At 38.6% G+C, this 20,993-nt stretch overlaps 1 protein-coding gene and 1 non-coding gene across 2 annotated transcripts; both read left to right on the forward strand.

The window, feature by feature from the left end:
• The first annotated feature begins 10 nt into the window (after positions 1-10).
• LOC124770917 lies at positions 11-15,938 on the forward strand. Its single transcript, XM_047249233.1, has 2 exons — positions 11-45; positions 14,338-15,938. Exon 2 carries the CDS (start codon positions 14,340-14,342, stop codon positions 15,099-15,101), a length of 762 nt encoding a protein of 253 aa, XP_047105189.1. The 5' UTR covers positions 11-45; positions 14,338-14,339; the 3' UTR covers positions 15,102-15,938.
• Trnat-ugu lies at positions 13,159-13,232 on the forward strand. The gene has a single exon. It is a non-coding gene; the product is annotated as a tRNA-Thr (tRNA).
• Positions 15,939-20,993: the final 5,055 nt, after the last annotated feature.

Genomic DNA, 20,993 nt, shown 5'->3' on the forward strand with positions numbered 1-20,993 from the left:
AAATGGTCAATGAGGGCACAGGAAACACCTCACTGCCTACGACAGGTGATGAGCTTGTCTTTTACACCAACCTGAAGACCTGCCGGCTTCCACAACACCATACACTTCAAAGCATATTGACACTACGTAAATATTGCTTGACCAGTGTTCCATCACGTTGGTTTCTTCTTTGCATTTTCAGTTCCATTTATATGAATCATGTGCTACATGCACAAGTCCTTTGCAGCTCGTTAACATCTCCTTAAAATACATTTCTTGATATAGTAAGTACATATACAAATATTTACAATTAATCATTACATGAGATAGTTACATTGTCATATACTACATATACAGAATTAAATGAAAAATATAGTAAATTTTTTACGTTACATTCAATATCATTGTGCTGCCATGTGAATTACATTACATTCAGATTGAAATATACATTTTATTTGTTAGTTTTTTATTTCCCCGTTACACTTGCAACATTTGAAGATAATTGTGACAACTCGCTAGAATATTCAACTTAAAATTCATCTCGCACCCTGGAATAAAATTTACACATATTTCAAGCTTCAAGACAGCCCTCTGTAGGAGGATAGGTTCATGGGATCGTTGCTAACTACTTTATAAATACTAGTAAAGTCATACCCTACAGTGGACTACACAAAATAAAATATGATAAATAAAATTCATGTTAACTTAATATAACGTAAAAGTTCCTATACCTAATACCGTTTCTAAGTGTGGTGTCCCCACTATTGCTGTTTCTAAGAGTGGTACCCCTCTATTACCGTTTCTAAGAGTGGTGCCCCTCTAAATATCTTAGGATCCTACAGGTATGTATATCAGTGTGGTAAGTGTATATATATATATATATATATATATATATATATATATATATATAGTTCAAGTCAATCATGTTCCTATAAAGTTTGTATAGTTCATCTCCTTCCTTTCATGAGTATCAAGCAATATAAATAAATGTTTTACTTAATAAATAAATAAATCTTCTTAGATAATTGCTGCTGCGTTCCATGCTGTATATCCATTCTGTATTTACCTTGTGGTACCTGTAAAATTCTATTCATAAATAAATATGTGTGTATGTCTCTCCATACTGTCAGATAATCATGAATTATATAATGTCAAATATTTCATCAACATGTATAAATTTTTCTAAGGAAGGGATGAGAGTATGAACCGCAACAGAGGACTGACGTTTTGTTTTCTCCTTATTCTCCTTTCTATTTAATGGTGCATTAGTTCAGTACAGTAGATGAGCTTTAATTATGTCATTAGATGACTGCTAAATATGTTCTCTTAAATAATTCTTCCAATCTGAAGTGTCCAAGCCTACATAACTCCAAAAATTTCATTACAAGTTCCCATTAGATTAGTGTTAAAGTGTTATAGATTTAAATCCTCTGGTATATTTCCAACAGTGGCTGCTGTAAATAATTCTTTCCACATAAATCTATTCTTTCACCTTTAGTTATAAGAATATATAAGACACCACATAAGTTATTATCTCAGGCATACCAATCTTTCAATAAATAATATTCTTTCCACTACTTTCATTCTGTATTCCATGAGTACATGTGATATAGCATTCAAATCTAGTTTCTCTCCTCTCAACATATTCACAGTTACTCATAACATTCTCACCTATCCATTATTCATTCTTCACAAAATAACATATAGGCTACTTATTCCTCAGCATTATATATATATTTTCCTCTTATTCATCACCACTTACTTTTTACTTCAACAACAATAATAATAATAATAATAATACCATTTTCTCATCTTATATACCATTTACCTCTCTCCATATTACTATTTGTCCTCTTATTAAACTAAAATTACATTCACTCATCTCATTCAGTCACTCACATCACTCATATCAACATTACTATTATCACATGCCTCCTAAAGAAAATAATTCTGTTTAATTCTCTGCCTCCTCTAATGTGTATATGCCTCCTCTAATGTGTATATGCCTCAGTAGCAACTCCTCTTATAACCAAATATCTTATTAGCTATTGGATGGTTCACATTGCTTTCTAGACTTACCTGCATTCATTAGATTGTAAGTATCTGTATAACTTAAATGTAGGCTCATCATAACTGTGTATCATATTAGTTATCTTCTCCTCAGTAGCTAACATTTTACTGTATGTATTTTTTCAAATGTCTGTGTGGATGTAGACCTCTGGGTTTATGTGTTAATGGATATTCTAATGAATAACAGCCAGGGTGTGGAATATTTGCAATTCGGTATGGTCCAGAGTATAAGATCTGCCATTTCCTGTTTAAATGTTTCAGTTTTTTTGGGTTTAGGATGTGTTCTTAGTAAAACTAACTCATCAACTTGAAATGTTTGGGCTTTCCTGACACCTCTGTCATATTTCTGCTTTCTTTGTCACATAATGTTGTGTAAGCTTGTCTTACCTTTTCTTCTAAACTAACATGATTTGTTGTTGCTGTAAATTTAGGTAGAGGGTCTGTCCATTCATTTCTTTCTGTTTTATCCATAATTAATTCAGTTGGTGTGTATCCAGTAGAACTGTGAGTTAAATTGTTCACTATTTGTTCAAATGGTGCTAGATATTCTACCCATTTTGTGTGCTTCACTGGTGTGTGTGTTCTCATAAACTGTCCAAATTCTCGAAATGTTCTTTCTACTGGGTTTCCTGCTGCGTGAAATCTTGAAATTAAAATATGTTTAACATTCTGTTCTTCAATAAATGTCTTCCATTTTAAACTGGTAAAATATGCTGCATTATCCATGATCATAACTTCAGGTTTTCCTATTCTTACAAAATAATCTGTTAATAGACGTCTGGTAATAGCAGTGGTAGAAACTGAACGTAAAGCATATAATTTTAAATACTTTGTGAAAACATCTAACACAGCAAGGATGTATTTCATTCCTCCACGTGCTTGTGGATAGGGTCCTGCAATATCTAAAGAAATTAGCTGTAATGGCCTCTTAGGTGTGATTGGGTGCAATTCATTCATGCTTGTGCGATTAGAATATTTGGCTTTCTGACATATGATGCATTTCCTAATATTACTCAATACTCTTCGCCTTAAATTTGGAAAATAGCAATATTGTATAATCTTATCTGTACATTTGGTTACACCATAGTGTCCCCAAGTTCTGTGTGTAAATAAAATAAAATCATCAACATGAGCTTCAGGTAAGCAAATACACCAATGCTGTGATTCAGGGTTTCGTGGGTGGAATAATACTTCTTTGTGTAACGTGTAATATTTTTCAAGATGTGGGTCTGTTCCTGCACGTAATTTATTCTTTATCTGGATCCACCTGGGATCATTGTCCTGCAATATGGCTAACTTCCTGCACATGTTTTTGTAGTAAGGTGCAAATGTACCGTCATACATGAGTAAAATTTTGAAATCTGATGTTTGTTCTGTCACATCTGAAAATTCTTGTAGGCCTTGTGGCAAACGAGATAGAGCATCGGCTATAATGTTGGATTCTCCTTTTATGTATATAATATCAATATCTGCTTGTGTCTGTATGTGTGGATGGATATGTGCGTGTGTGCGAGTGTATACCTGTCCTTTTTTCCCCCTAAGGTAAGTCTTTCCGCTCCCGGGATTGGAATGACTCCTTACCCTCTCCTTTAAAACCCACTTCCTTTCGTCTTCCCCTCTCCTTCCCTCTTTCCTGATGAGGCAACAATTTGTTGCGAAAGCTTGAATTTTGTGTGTATGTTTGTGTTTGTTTGTGTGTCTGTCGACCTGCCAGCGTTTTTGTTCGGTAAGTCACCTCATCTTTGTTTTTATATATAATTTTTCCCACGTGGAATGTTTCCTTCCATTATATTGATATTCTTGTAGTGATGCACACCAGCGTGCAAGACGTGAATGTAATAACTTGCATGATAGCAGGAAAGAAAGAGCTTGATGATCAGTATAAAGCTTAGTACGTTTTCCCCATAGAAAGTAGCGAAACTTGCGAAATGCTCATACTATGGCAAGTGTTTCGCGCTCGGTCACTGAATATGACTTTTCGCATTCAGTGAGCGTGCGGCTAGCAAAATTTATAGGTTTGATGACTATTTGTTCATTTTCTACATGAATTTGGAATAAAAATGCTCCGAGCCCATAGGAACTTGCATCTGTTACTAGGCAAAAGTCTGACGTCATGTCAGGATGACATAACAACGGTGCATTAACTAAAGCATTCTTAATCGCTTCAAAATCTGTCTGACAGAACTCTGTCCATTTCCAAATATTATTTCTTTTGAGTAAAGATAGAAGATGTGGACTGTTAAGAAGGTGGTAGGGTACAAATTTCCTGAAGAATGAAGATAGACCAAGAAAGGCTTTGAGTTGTTTACGATTCTGTGGGGATGGAAAATTCTTTATTGCATCAATTTTTCTTGAGTCTGGATAAATGCCTTCAGTTGATATGATGTGACCAAGGAATTTGATTTCTCTCCTCCCTAATGTCGTCTTTGATAAATTGATAGTGACACCTGCGTCAGAAAATTTAGTCAGAAGTTGCTTCAAAAGATTTACATGTTCTTCCCAAGTAGTGGTTGCAATGACAATGTCGTCAACATAAACTGTGATTTGCGAGAACAATTGTGGTCCAAGAACAGCATCTAAGGCTTCAATAAATACTCCAGCACTCACTCGTAGACCAAAGGGCAGAACACAAAATTGATAACTATGTCCCTCACATAGAAATGCAGTGTATTTACGACTGTTTTTATGGAGGTTCACCTGGCAAAATGATGAGCGGAGGTCGATATTGGTTAAATACTGTACATTATGAAATTTTAGAAGTTGTTCTTCCAAATTAATAGGTCGTGTCTTGATTGGAATTATAACTTTGTTAATTTCTCGTGCGTCCAGCACTAACCTTACACTACCATCCTCTTTATTAACTGCTAGTATCAGACTGCAATATGGTGAATGTGACCTTTCAATGATACACCAAGCTTGCATTTTTTCAATCTCTTTCAAAACTGCGGGTTTCTTTGACCAAGGAATATTATAATATGTTCTACAGTATGTTTTGTGTGGTTTAACATCCATCTCATAAGTATAGCCTCTAATAATTCCAGGTTTTTCCACAAATTCCTCAGCAAATTGCTGCAAAACTTCAAGTAATTCAAGTTGTTGTTCCTTCGTCAGATATTCAGATTCTGTGCATTTCTCATATAAATCATTAGGTTTAATTCCCTGAGATACAGCTTCATTAAAAGTTAAATCACATATGTTTATTGCTGGTGGAGACACAAAATGTAACTGTTCAAATTTACCTTGTTTACTGTTTAAGTTTTTACCCTGTGTTAACTCTATTGTCAGTTGTTGTTGGTTTACGGTTAAATGACATTTCCCTTTTCCTAAATCTATGATTGCTTGATATTCATTCAAAAAGTCAATTCCTAATATGCAATGCATAACTAATTTGTCTACTACCAGAAAACTGTAATTGAGTGGTATATTTGAAAATGTGAAGTTAATTAGCACTTGAAATTTCACATTCTTTGATTTGTTACCGGTGGCACTTATAATGTGACAATTCTGGACTGGCACTGTTTGTATGTTCATTATTTGTTTGAGTTCATTATATAAGGACATTGAAATGACACTTGCTGCTGCTCCTGTATCTAACATTACTTCCACTTCATAACTACCAATGATAACTCGTGTTATAGCCTGAATAATCTTCTTTGTTTTACTGGTACTATTAAAATCTACATCCTGATATAATTCCTTTTCTATTTTCTTACTGTCATCATATCGGAGAAAACAAATCGTCGGTTCCGTTGCGCTCTGCTCCCTATTGACCGTAACTCGAGCGCTTAGCTCGGTCGTCGTTCGTTTTCTGGCAAATTTGGTTGTTGCTGTGGGTTGGGTTCATTGCCCAACTCAATAATATTTGCATTTCTGTCGCGCGTCACCCAAGTATCAGCTGTTTGGTTGTTGACATTACTCCGCGTCGCATCGGGTGTTCCGTTAGGTACAAATTGAGGGTTGCTGTATTGCGTGTGTCGTGGCGGTTGTCCATTGTGATTTCCCCATACATTATTTCGCCCATGACTGTAACTGGTATTGTCATTACTGTTATTCCTGCAATACATGTTTGGATGTTGTTGGATGTTGTTTCTCTGAAAATATCCTGGATGGTACGTGTTATCCTCTCCTCTTTGATCTCTATAATTTCGGTTCCTTCTTCTGTTGTTGTTATTTTGAATATAACTGTTATTGTTCTGATTGTAATTACTGTTCGGATAACCATTATAGTAATAATTACTGTTTCCTTGCCAATGTTGTGAGTTGTTTCTCCTAATATTGAATGGATTTGTCCCACTGTAGTGTGAATTGTTTCTTTGAGTGTTTTGTTGTGGTGTCGGAGGCGGATTCCAATAGCCTCTGTCATTTCTGTTGTGCGTGTGCGAATTGCTTGGATGGATTGGATACAATTGATTGAAATTCCTGATCTCATCTCTGTAAACAACATCTATCTCATCAACATAACTGAAAAAATTCTTTATGTTGTCCTCGGACACTCCTATTAATTTATCATGGTAAGGAAATGGTAAGTGGCTTTTAAGTGTTCTAATTACATCTGGTAAATCTGCTGGTTTTGTCCAATATAATGTTTTGTCTAGGTAGCGTTCAAAGTATTGTCGTAAAGTCTCTTTCTTCGGGTTGTAAATTTCTGGATTGTATACTTCTCGTTTTAAACTTTGCTGTTCTGTGATCGACCAGAATTCCTCAAGAAATGCTTGTTCAAACTGTTCAAATGTTAAACATCGTCTTTTAATTGCTGCTCCCCACTTAGCTGCTCTTCCACGTAACAAATTTGTAACATATCGAATTTTATCGGCTCCTAACCAATGTCTCGGGAAAATACCATCAAAAGAGCGGATGAAAACAATTGGATGCACTTTGTCTTTCTCATCACATGAAAATGTCTGAAAGTATCCATGTCGTACTAATGTTTCATCAGCTACTCCTGATGGTATTATGGGTCCTGTATTTTGTGTCAAACTGTGCATAGTATGTGGTGATGTCTGATAGTAATTTTGATCTTGTGGTAGCATTGAAAATGGTTCATTGGGATTTGTGTCACTCATTGGTAATTCTATTTTCGACTGTGTACTGGGTCTAGCATTATTATGATTCTCATTTATGTTTTGGTTGTCTGTTATGGGTTTTGGTATCACTGACGAACTTGGTATTACATTCTCTTTAAGTTTACGTACCTCTTTCTGAATATTATCTGTTTCTCCCTTTACTTGTTCCTTTGTCTTATCAAAAATGATCTGTGTCATTGTCTCAAACTTCTCATCTAAATAATCATCACATAATTTGCATTCATGTACAAGTTTTTCTGCTAGAGTTGTGTCATTCTTTAAAGATGCTACATCTGCTCTGTCTTCAAGCTTTTCTAACTTTTCCTGTAAGGATTTCTGCTCCAATGTTACATCATTTAATCTGTCTGAAAGGTCTGTAATCGTCAGGTCTAAGCGTTCTTGGTTTGTTTTTACGGAATTGTGTGACTGTCGTAATTCGTTAACTTGGGTACTGGTTTTCTGTTGTTCAAAAACTACTGTTAACAATTTCTCATTACATTGTTGTAAGTCAGTTTTTGTCTCTTCACTGAATTCCACAAATACCTTTTCTTGTCTCGTAACCTTGTCTGATAAGTCAGTAAATTTCCTTCCAAGACTACTGGTGGTTTCTGTCAAGTCGGCAATTTGTCTTGATTGTTTTTCAAAATTTTGTTTTATGTCCCGTGTCAGTTCATCGAATTTAGTGTCAAATTTCCCAATGTCACGTTTTAAATTTTCATTTTTCTCGTCTAAAGCGTCAAATCTTTTGTCAAATTTTCTGTTTTGGTCACCAAGTAACTTCAGAATCTGGCTGAGCATGTCAGAGTCCTGTGTCTTAGTTTCGTCATTTTTTCGTGTCTGATTGATGTCTGGTTCTGAAGTTGACGTTGTCAGTGTCACGTTTTGTCGCGTAGTACTCACTCTCCATTCGCCTGTATATCTGTTTAAATATAGGGGTTGTTGTCTTAATCGATCCGGTAAAATTATGTCTGGAACATCCTCCCTATTAAGTTCAATATTCATTTGACTGTCGGACATGTTTTGCAATGTGTCACTTTCACTAAGCTCGTCCGCGGAAACAATTTCTACGCGTCTAGCGTCCATCTTGCGATTTTCATAATTAATTGCAAATAAAATTTTCCAATGGTAAAAAAAAAATAAAAATTTAAATATATGTTGAAATCTGAAATTTCTCTTATGGAAATGGATATTTCTATATGATTTCTAATTAGAAATTGAATTATTAAACTGGTACTGAAATTTCCCTCTCACAAATAAATGACTGTGAATATGCTCTACACTTACCATTTCCAATAATAGTAGTAAATCAATTTTAACTACAATTTGAAAAAATAATTTCGAAATAAATGGATCGGAATAAAGGAAGTACAGATGGCTGTTTGAAACTGGAAAAAAATGTAAATTTCTGTACTCACCAAGTTTTTTCAGTCTTATGTTGCAAATGTAGCGTCAACTATACAGTTTTCAATCCAAAATTTTTCTTTCGCGTCCGTGCAAATTATTTTATGGAACGTTATCCTTTCCCTTTTTTTTTTTTTTTTTTTTTTTTTTTTTTTTTTTTTTTTTTTTTTTTTTTTACCAAATTAATTTTCTCAGCATGAAAATGAAAATTAACACACATTAATAACAGGGAAAACAATATTGTTGTAAATTTCATGCACGTAACATTACAATTGAAATGAATGAGACTTAGTCCAAATTCATTTTCTGATGCTGTTAAGTGGTTAAAATTAGACAAAATGTCCAAAATTTATAATAACTGCACTTGTATCAATCCAAACTGCACTTGTATCAAATCCGAAGATTGCAAGTCCTGTCACCAGGACGCCAATTGTAGTGTTACCTTTTATTATCTTCTCCTCATTAGCTATTGAAACAACATCGCTTTGCTATGTAATTTTAATTTTCACCAAAAGCACATTCAACACATCACGGAAAAATACACGTCTTTCGTATCAAGACAAGAGAGAGAGACCTCCATTAGTTCTTAAAAACAAAAAAACTACGCAAAAGTAAAAAAAAAAAAAAATTATTTATAAAATTGGTCGCTGGCGCAGCGCTCTTCTGCGTGCGCGATCGTAAATTATAACTTTGCGGAAGTCAAAGTACCATTACACTCTCTCATGGCCGTCAGTAGTTCTAATGGAATGTTGTCTACTACCGGGGCCTTGTTTCGACTCAGGTCTTTCAGGGCTCTGTCAAACTCTTCACGCAGTATCGTATCTCTCATTTCATCTTCATCTACATCCTGTTCCATTTCCATAATATTGTCCTCAAGTACATCGTCCTTGTGTAGACCCTCTATATACTCCTTCCACCTTTCTGCTTTCCCCTCTTTGCTTAGAACTGGTATTCATACAAGTGGTTCTCTTTTCTCCAAAGGTCTCTCTAACTTTCCTGTAGGCAGTATCTATATTACCCCTAGTGAGGTAAGCCTCTACATCCTTACATTTGCTTAGCCATTTCGCACTTCCTGTCGATCTCATTATTGAGACGTTTGTATTCGTTTTTGCCTGCTTCATTTACTGCATTTTTATATTTTCTCCTTTCATCAATTAAATTCAATATTTCTTCTGTTACCCAAGGATTTCTACTAGCCGTCGTCTTTTTACGTACTTGATCCTCTGCTGCCTTCACTACTTCATCCCTCAGAGCTACCCATTCGTCTTCTACTGAATTTCTTTCCCCCATTCCTGTCAATTGTTCCCTTATGCTGTCCCTGAAACTCTGTACAACCTCTGGTTTAGTCAGTTTATCCAGGTCCCATCTCCTTAAATTCCCACCTTTTTGCAATTTCTTCAGTTTTAATCTACAGTTCATAACCAATAGATTGTGGTCAGAGTCCACATCTGCCCCTGTAAATGTCTTACAATTTAAAACCTGGTTCCTAAATCTCTGTCTTACCATTACATAATCTATATGATACCTTTTAGGATCTCCAGGATTCTTCCATGTATACAACCTTCTTTTATGATTCTTGAACCAAGTGTTAGCTATGATTAAGTTATGCTCTGTGCAAAATTCTACCAGACGGCTTCCTCTTTCATTTCTTTGCCCCAATCCATATTCACCTACTATGTTTCCTTCTCTCCCTTTTCCTACTGTCAAATTCCAGACACCCATGACTATTAAATTTTCGTCTTCCTTCACTACCTGAATAATTTCTTTTATCTCATCATATATTTCTTCAATTTCTTTGGCATCTGCAGAGCTAGTTGGCGTATAAACTTATACTACTGTAGTAGGCATGGGCTTTGTGTCTATCTTGGCCACTATAATACGTTCACTATGCTGTGTGTAGTAGCTTACCCGCACTCCTATTTTTTTATTCATTATTAAACCTACTCCTGCATTACCCCTATTTGATTTTATATTTACAACCCTGTATTCACCTGACCAGAAGTCTTGTTCCACCTGTCACCGAACTTCACTAATTCCCACTATATCTAAATTTAACCTATCCACTTCCCTTTTTAAATTTTCTAACCTACCTGCTCCATTAACGGATCTGACATTCCACGCTCCGATCCGTAGAACGCCAGTTTTCTTTCTCCTGATAACAACATCCTCCTGAGTAGTCCCTGCCGGAGATCCAAATGGGGGCTATTTTACCTCCGGAATATTTGACCCAAGAGGACGCCATCATCATTTAATCATACAGTAAAGCTGCATGCCCTCAGGAAAAATTACGGCTGTAGTTTTCCCTTGCTCTCAGCTGTTCGCAGTACCTGCACAGCACGGCATAGTGAACGCATTATTGTGGCTGAGATAGACACGAAGCCGACACCTACTACAGTAGTACAAGTTTATATGCCAACTAGCTCTGCAGATGATGAAGAAATTGATGAAATGTGTGATGAGATAAAAGAAATTATTCAGGTAGTGAAGGGAGACGAAAATTTAATAGTCATGGATGACTGGAATTCGAGTGTAGCAAAAGGGAGAGAAGGTAACATAGTAGGTGAATATGGACTGGAGGTTAGAAATGAAAGGAAGCTGGCTGGTAGAATTTTGCACAGAGTATAACTCAATCATAGCTAACACTTGGTTCAAGAATCATAAAAGAAGGTTGTATACATGGAAGAATCCTGGGGATACTAGAAGGTATCAGATAGACTATATAATGGTAAGAGAGAGATTTAGGAAACAGGTTTTAACTTGTAAGACATTTCCAGGGGCAGATATGGACTCTGACCACAATCTATTGTTTATGAACTGTAGATTAAAACTGAAGAAACTGCAAAACGGTGTCAATTTAAGGAGATGTGACCTGGATAAACTGACTAAACCACAGTTTCATGGAGAGCATAAGGGAACAATTGACAGGAATGTGGGAAAGAAATACAGTAGAAGAAGAATGGGTAGTTTTGAGGGATGGAATAGTGAAGGCAGCAGAGGATCAAGTAGGTAAAAAATCGAGGGCTTGTACAAATCCTTGGGTAACAGAAGAAATATTGAATTTAATTGATGAAAGGAGAAAATAAAAAAATGCATTAAATGAAGCAGGCAAAAAGGAATACAAATGCCTCAAAAATGAGATCAACAGGAAGTGCAAAATGGCTAAGCAGTGATGGCTAGAGGACAAATGTAAGGATGTAGAGGCTTCTCTCACTAGGGGTAAGATAGATACTACCTACAGGAAAATTAAAGAGACCTTTGGAGAAAAGAGAACCACTTGTATGAATATCAAGAGCTCAGATGGAAACCCAGTTCTAAGCAAAGAAGGGCAAGCAGAAAGGTGGAAGGAGTATATAGAGGGTCTATACAGGGGCGATGTACTTGAGGACAATATTATGGAAATGGAAGAGGATGTAGATGAAGATGAAATAGGAGATATGATACTGCGTGAAGAGTTTGACAGAGCACTGAAAGACTTGAGTCGAAACAAGGCCCCCGGAGTAGACATCATTCCATTGGAACTACTGACGGTCTTGGGAGAGCCAGTCCTGACAAAACTCTACCATCTGGTGAGCAATGTATGAGACAGGTGAAATACCCTCAGACTTCAAGAAGAATATAATAATTCCAATCCCAAAGAAAGCAGGTGTTGACAGATGTGAAAATTACCAAACTATCAGTTTAATAAGCCACAGCTGCAAAATACTAACGTGAGTTCTTTACAGAAGAATGCAAAAACTAGTAGTTAAGCCGGCCTCGGAAGATCTGATTGGATTCCGTAGAAATGTTGGAACACGTGAGGCAAAACTGACTCTATGACTCATCTTAGAAGCTAGATTAAGGAAAGGCAAACCTACGTTTCTAGCATTTGTAGACTTAGAGAAAGCTTTTGACAATGTTGACTGGAATACTCTCTTTGAAATTCTGATGGTGGCAGGGGGAAAATACAGGGCGCGAAAGGCTATTTACAATTTGTACAGAAACCAGATGGCAGTTACAAGAGTAGAGGGGCACGAAAGGGAAGCAGTGGTTGGGAAGGGAGTGAGACAGGGTTGTAGCCTCTCCCCGATGTTATTCAATCTGTACATTGAGCAAGCAGTGAAGGAAACAAAAGAAAAATTTGGAGTAGGTATTAAAATCCATGGAGAAGAAATACAAACTTTGAGGTTCGCCAATGACAGTATAATTCTGTCAGAAACAGCAAAGGACTTGGAAGAACAGTTGAACGGAATGGACAGTGTCTTGAAAGGAGGATATAAGATGAACATCAACAAAAGCAAAATGAGGATAATGGAATGTAGTCGAATTAAGTCAGGTGATGCTGAGGGAATTAGATTAGGAAATGAGACACTTAAAGTAGTAAAGGTGTTTTGTTATTTGGGGAGAAAAAAACTGATGATGGTCGAAGTAGAGAGGATATAAAATGTAGACTGGCAATGGCAAGGAATGCATCTCTGAAGAAGAGAAATTTGTTAACATTGAATGCACAGACAGTGCCCGAACTCTTACGGGAATTGGCAACGTGCCGCAAGTAATGAATATAATGGGCGGGGGCACTACGAATATAGTGTGGGACAATACGTTGAGAATGTGGGTGTCGTGGGAGGAGTGCCAGAGATAAAACCCTGCAGTCGCGCTATCCTCTGTGTCCTCGGTGGCTCAGATGGATAGAGCGTCTGCCATGTAAGCAGGAGATCCTGGGTTCGAGTCCCGGTCGGGGCACACAGTTTCATCTGTGCCAGTTGACATATGTCAACGCCTGTAAGCAGCTGAGGGTGTTCATTTCATTGTAATAAAATAGTAGCATTTAGGTTTTGAAACCACATATTGCACTGAGTGCATTTGTCACTATATTTAGGTTCTGCATCAAGTGCCTCCTCATTATAAACTTCAGTAAATATTGTAGATGTTGGTTCTGTAAAACTTTGTGCAACTTCTTCCACTTTTCTTTCTACATACTGTTGTGTTCTTGTGCTTCTTATCTTACCTCGCCATTTAAAAGGGGACCTATTAGAGGCTAAATAAGATATGCTAACATTCAACACATCAACTACTTCACACTCAGGAATATAAACATCTGCATTGTCTTCCTCAGATCACATTCCAGGGATGATGATTATTCAGGTAGCCTACAACAAGAAGTTCAGTGAAATTTCTTTTGTAGTGAGTATAACCATTCCTGCACAACGGGTGTGATGGTAACACAGTTAGTTCAGGACCGAGGTATTTCTGCAACACCGCTGACAGATTTCCAACAATTGGGAAGCGTTTTCACTCTCTCAAACACTATCTTCTTGTCTTTCTTCATCTTCCGCACACATCATTCTTTCATTCCTGTATTCCCTCTCTGACATCGTATCTGACAAAAAGTTCAAACAAAAAAACAAAACTCTGTGCAGAACAATTCATGTGCAAGTTCTCATTCGTTTGTTATAAGTGGAAGAAAGATGGAAACAGTACTGTCAATATGCATGTTCTACATTAGAAATTCAATGATGTGAAATATGCAGAATGTTGAAAAATTTCTGACACTTTACACAGAAAAAAATATTGCCCACTTTGATTGCAGTAACTACTAAGACATTAAGCAAAGAATATGTTGCAGTTTTTATGAGTTTAAAATGAAAATAGTTTATTTATTAACACAGGTGATACAGAGGTCTGACGTACATTTTTTCCACAGAAATTCACGATTGAGTTATTGTGGCTTGTATAATTTGACATGAAATTGCCCTGCCTGACATTCTCTTACATACCTTAAATAAAAGTGACACGCACGAAATCTTTAGCGATACTTAACAAATAACTGTTAACTTTCTGTCCACAGAAATGGAATCGCCAACACTCGCCTGCAACCCGCCAGACGACGTACTGTTTTGCGTCTTTGCCTATCTGCCCATCCCAGAGTTGGTCCGATGTGCTACTGTGTGCAAGCAGTGGTACAAAATTGTGACAGGATTCACCCACCTGTGGAAAGGGAAAAGGTACGTCAGCAATAGAAGTCCGAGAGAATCTGCCGAGACGTGCGCCGTATTGTCCATCGTACCGCTGTTGCAGGAAATCGAAATCAAGGTGGCCAAAATGTTTGAGGTGAAAATTTACTACCCGCAGTTGTTTCTGTCAGTGACAAACATGTCTGACATACGAGCTGTGCAGGACTGTCAGAGACTAGGGTCTATGCACGTGACAACTGATCTCAGCATAGCAGATATCGTCTTCTCTTCTCGTTCGCCTATCTGTTTTACGGCGCTCCGGACGCTGAAGATCGTCAGAGGGAACCCGACACTGACACTCTTCAAGCCGGGCACTAGGGCGGAATGTGCCATCATCTCTGCCCTGGAGCTGTGCCCATTTCTCACAGAGCTGAGCCTCGACGTAGAGTCCCTGTCGGCGAACTACTTGGACTCTCTGGAAGGGCTCGGCCGGCTGGAGGTTCTGAGAATCCACTGCCGCAGTCTGAACGACCTGACATTCCTACGGCACTGCTCGGATAAACTGGAGGAACTGGAACTGGAAAGTTGCGACGACTTGCCGTCGGCTGCGTACGCGGAGCTCCGCCACCTAGGGAAACTGCAGATGTTGCGGCTGTGAGACTGCCGTGTGGGGGGAGCGGATATGGAGGTGGCCGCGGCAGGTCTGAGGTCTCTCGAGAAGCTGCAGTTGGACCGTTGCGGAATGCTCTCGGACCTGTCCTTCTTGCGGTTCTGCAGCCAGCTGCGGGAGCTCCGCGTCGAGGCCGAGGACGTGGTGCTGACTGGTCTGAAGCACCTGCCCACCGGACTCCGCTCGCTCTGCCTCGTCAACAACGCTCTGACCGGTGACGAACTCTCCGAGGTGCTCCCGTTCCTGCGGCTGCTCGAGGAACTGAACCTCTGCAACACGGAGCTGGTCCAACTGGGCTTCCTCCGCTACTGTCGCAGACTGCGCCGCCTCTGCCTCAAGAACTCTACCTGGCCCGACACGTCGGAACTGTCGAGCCCGTGCAATCTGACGCGGCTCGAGACGTTGGTCCGAGAAGGTGCGGGGACGATGTGGACGTACTCTCCGGAACGGTGTCGTCACTGCCGCGACTGGACACTCTGTCGCTGGCCTACGTACAGGACGCCGCCGGGAGGTCCCTCAGCCAGTGGTCGCAACGTTGCGCTTTGTTGCTTTTCTGAGTTTACGGGTTGGAGGTGGATGCCCGTTGGGAACTTGAACACCTGAATAATTTGAACCTTTCTCCTTGTATGTCACCACTTAGTGTGCAACTTTACCAGTGAAGTCATCCGATTGAGTATGCCCCAAGTAAAAATCTATTGCTCGGATTGCTTTGTATAAACTTCTGTTACACGAGCTTTTCTAAGCAGAGGTGTCAACACCTGTATAGATTGATGTATATTTATTTGCCACGTATGTTCATTTGCTCAATAAATGTTTCCCTGTGTAGTAGTGTGTGTGCACCTTTTTCTATCTTACTGGCAGATTAAAACTGTGTGCCATGTCAGGATACAAACTCGAACCTCACTTTTTGTGAGTTCTCCAGTCACGTTCCAGAATATCCCACACAACTTCACTTCTGCCACTACCACTTCTCCTACCATCCAAAGTTAAAAAGGACTTCCCTGCATACTTTACTGGCCTAGCACACCTAAGAAAAAAGATGTCGAGGGAAACCATTTACAAAAAGAACCTCTGAACTGCTGAGTGAACACTTAACTCTGGAAACTACACCTTGGCTTTGGCTAATCTGTTTCTCAAAAGTCTCACTTCTTCTAGTAGTTGCTAGTCCTGTGAGGTATGCAGAAGAATATCTGCGATATTTGGATGGTAGTACAAGAGGAGAAAGAGTCGTGACTACAAAACTGAATAAGTAAGAGTATTGCTCGTGATGGCAAGGTTTTGGCCTCAAGTTCCAGTACAGCATACAGTTTTAATCTGCCAAGAATGTTTTCTGCAAGTGATATTTGAACGATTTCTCATTGAACCCCTAATTTGACCTCTCATTTATAGGTGCAGAGAGAGAGAGAGAGAGAGAGAGAGAGAGAGTGTGTGTGTGTGTGTGTGTGTGTGTGTGTGTGTGTGTGTCATAACATATCACTTTACACTGTAGAAATCTGTTACACTTAATAGTTCCCCATTGAGATGGATGATGCTATGGGAGTCGTAGCTCCTTCGGTATTCTGTTCCAAACGTATAATTAAAATTCATAACACCTTACCTTGCAGCGAATTAGTCTCTATATTTTAAAAGATCTTCAACCCATCTTAGGTTTGTTTCAAACTGTTAAGTGTACATGGGCTTAAATTAGTCCGTGGATTTAACTTTCAATCCAGTCAGAAGAATTCTGTTTTCACACTAATCTTCTTCATACCATCTTGTTCTCTTCTAAATTTATTAACAGGAATATGTGCAAAACACACACACACACACACACACACACACACACACACACACACACACACACACACACACACACGTACGTACGTACGTACGTTTGTCTGTACCATAAAGTACATTCCGTGTTCGACTAATTACTGCTAATCGTTGTTACTCATGAAACAGGTAAGTCATTCTTCAGCATAGAAAATTAATCCACGTTGGTTGGAGCCATTAGGCCAGAGGAATTGCAGAGAGACTAATTACATCAAAATAAAGACCTTCCCATAAGAACATTTACAAACCAAACCATGTAGTTCAGCACTCGTATAAAAATGTTCGAAACTGCGATTACTAACAATTAATTTAGCTTGTGAAAACCTGCTAAGCCTGGATACATGCATTTCATCATCCAGAAGCTTATCTGTAAATATGTGCCCTTCTTCTAGATTTTATAGCATCTAACAAGTACTCTTGGTTATGCTAAAGCTGTAAGCAAGCAAGTTTTACGTACATGACTATACTTGCATAATCGTAAATTGTTTTGGTGCGGAGTTGAAGACCAAGAGGGACTTGTAATTCTTTGTTGCTCCTTACTCGATACTTGTGTTCTCTATGTCTTATGTAGACAACAAAACTCAGGTGCACTCTCCGTTTTTCATTCATTTCGCCAAATATGTAACTTGAAGGAGCTGCACTATCCAGATAAATTCTTCCGCATTACTATCTCAGTGTGAGTCTTCAAATAATGGAATCCTACCATTGTAAAACAGTTGAACACACTAAATCATGCAGAAAAATACTAACACCACAATTCTAAATTGTTACAGCGGTATTGTTCCTCTATCTCGTTTTACTTCTTTTACGGTATAGGTCCTACCTCGATGGCATGTTGTAGTGGTCTTCAGTCCTGAGACTGGTTGGATGCAGCTCTCCATGCTACTCTATCCTGTGCTAGCTTCTTCATTTCCAAGTAACTACTGCACCCTACATCCCTCTGAATCTGCTTCGTGTATTCATCTCTTGGTCTCCCTCTACAATTTTTACCCTCCATGTTGCCCTCCAATACTAAATTGGTGATCCCTTGATGCCTCGGAACATATCGTACCAACTGATCCCTTCTTCTAGACAAGTTGTGCCACAAATTCCTCTTCTCCACAATTCTATTCAGTACCTCCTCATTAGTTACTTGATCTACCCATGTAATCTTCAGCATTCTTCTGTAGTACTACATTTCAAAAGCTTCTATTCTCTTTTTGTCTAAACGACTTATTGTCCCTGTTTCACATTGATACATGGCTGCACTCCATACAAATGCTTTTAGAAAAGACTTCCTGACATTTAGATCTGTACTCGATGTTAACAAATTTCTCTTCTTCAGAAACGCTTTCCTTGCCACTGCCAGTCTACATTTTATATCCTCCCTACTTCCACCATCATGTTATTTGGCTCCCCAAATAGCAAAACTCCTCTACTACTTTAAATGTCTCATTCCCTAATCTAATTCCCTCAGAATCGCCTGATTTAATTAGATTACATTCAATTATCCTCGTTTTGCTTTTGTTGATGTTAATCTTATAGCCTCCTTTCAAGACACTGTCCGTTCAGTTCAACTGCTCTTCCAGGTCCTTTGTAGTCTCTGACAGAATTAGTGTCATCAGTTTTTAATTTTTCTCCATGGATTTTAATTCCTACTCCAAATTTTTTCTTTTGTTTCCTTCACTTCTTGCCCAATGTATATATTGAGTCCACCTAACTGAATCGTATTGTGGGGCATTAATTGTGAAGCAGCGTTCTACCCTTCAACCACTTTTCTATCCTCAAGGTAGTGTACTCCCTTTTGTAGCTAGAACTTATGTTAGGACAGCCTATCTTACCTGACGGCTGTGGCTCACATGCTGTCATCTTCCCCAAGTTCATGTTATTAAAGATTTACAAATAATCCTCGACCTGTGCTAAACTGCAGCTGAATAGGTATTGTTTAATATGCTATTTATTATTCTATTTTATAACAAATTTTTATTGTATAGGTCTTTTACTTCCATATCACCTGTTTTTACTGGTGAATGCAGTTAAGTGTTTACAGTATATTGAAATGATCATCAACATTCCCCAGTTTTCTACATTCCTTCCCTTTCCTTGGTGAAGTTGCAGCAGGTGATGCTGTTATATTTCAGAGATCAGTATGGGTAGCTATCTCTGAATAGATATCTGATGTCCATCTATACACACAGTCACTAAAATTTACTGACAAAGTGATAGCAAGACACAAGATTCTCACTGCTTGGTAGAAGCAACTGCACCCTTGTGCTATATAGTTATTTATTTTTAATTATAGTCTAAGGTAGTTAAAGAAACTAAAATTCAATGATACAGGTCTTCCTAGACATTTAGTGTTAATGTACGTATGTCTTATCAATTCTGCATTGTACAAACCTTTTTTTGTGGACTGTTCAGGGACTCAAACGAAATACAGCTTTGGGATCAGAATACCTGCTATTTTATAAGGGCCAAATATCGCCAGGAGAACTTAGTTTCTTTTTATATCTTTATGCAAAGATCAGAATAATGATCTTGCTTCGGCTTTTGATATTTCACTACTGCGGTGTGAACACTGTACTGAGAGTGTGCCAACACACTGCCCTTGTCATATGTGCACTCTCTTCCATTCCACTGTGCTTTGATCACTTCATAAAAACTAAATGCTAGCTTAGGAATCAAGGAACAGCTAGTTAGATAACAGAATGAAGTGTGGTGTTAAAAACTGTAGATGGAGACAAATGCTAGACTGAAGTAAGCATGTTAGAGCGGATGCAGGCTGCAGTAGTTATGTAGAAATGAAGGGGCTTGCACAGGATGGACTAGCATGGTGAGCTGTATAAAGCCAGTTTTCGGTCTGATGATGAAGACACCTGGATACTATTAAATGATGAACTTAAGAATACCCTTCTTTATTTTTCTTCAAATTTATCTTTTGAATACCTTCTATGTGGCTGTCACATACTAACCAGACATAGCTATTTGATTATGGGTGTGTGGACGCCTGCGGCATTTGCCTCATATCAACATCTTTGTAAGTGATATATAATGATTACTTCACCATTTACTAGTTATGCAGAAATAAGTCAATAATTTCCTTAGAAATTCTGAATCTCATTTGAGGTTACAGACAGATCTGTGGCATAGTCCAAGGTCTGGGGTTAGGTTGGAAAGTGGACTGGTTGTCAGTTGGTGAAACTTTATATATAAAAAATCACATGTGTTGTTCTGTGGTGTCAGTGCCAGACACCACACTTGCTAGGTGGTAGCCTTTAAATCGGCCACGGTCAGTTAGTATATGTCGGCCTGCGTGTCGCCACTATCAGTGATTGCAGACCGAGCGCCGCCACACGGCAGGTCTAGTCTAGAGAGACTCCGTAGCACTCGTCCCAGTTGTACAGCCGACTTTGCTAGCGATGGTTCACTGTCTACATACACTCTCATTCGCAGAGATGAAAGTTTAGCATAGCCTTCAGATAAGTCATTTCCTACGACCTAGCAAGGCACCATATTCAGTTACTACAAGGGCTATCCACAAAGTACATTACATTTTGGAATTAAAAATAAATAAAGTATTGGAAAATTTTTTATTATATACAGATGAAAGCCCCACTTGAAAACTACTTTTCTACATAGTTGCCATTTAAATTAAGGCACTTATGGTAGCGATGGACGAGCTTGGAAATTCCTTCGTCGTAAAATTCGGCTGCCTGCGCCTTCAACCACGTGGTTACCTCTTCTTGAAGCTGTGCGTCGTCATCAAAACGCTGCATAGCCAACCACTTCTTCATTGCTGAGAATAAGTGGAAGTCGCTCGGTGCCAGGTCGGGACTGTACGGCGGATGAAGAAACAACTCCCACTTAAAAGATTCGAGAACTCCACGAGTGGCATTTGCCGTGTGGGCCCAGGCGTTGTCGTGAATCGGCAAGATCTTTGAGCCCAACTTTCCCCTGCGCTTGTTTTGTATTGCTCTTCTGAGGTTGTGCAGAGTTTGGCAATACCTTTGAGAGTTTATTGTAGTGCCTCTTCTCAGGAAATCCACAAAAATCACACCGTTTCTGTCCCAAAAGAAGAGGTAACCACGT

Source organism: Schistocerca piceifrons, unplaced genomic scaffold (genome assembly GCF_021461385.2).
Source record: "Schistocerca piceifrons isolate TAMUIC-IGC-003096 unplaced genomic scaffold, iqSchPice1.1 HiC_scaffold_839, whole genome shotgun sequence".
NCBI classification, from domain to species: Eukaryota; Metazoa; Arthropoda; class Insecta; order Orthoptera; family Acrididae; genus Schistocerca; species Schistocerca piceifrons.

What these genes read in the sequence shown, in the direction of transcription:
- LOC124770917 (XM_047249233.1), top strand. Translation starts at nt 14,340, where the DNA reads ATGGAATCGCCAACACTCGCCTGCAACCCGCCAGACGACGTACTGTTT.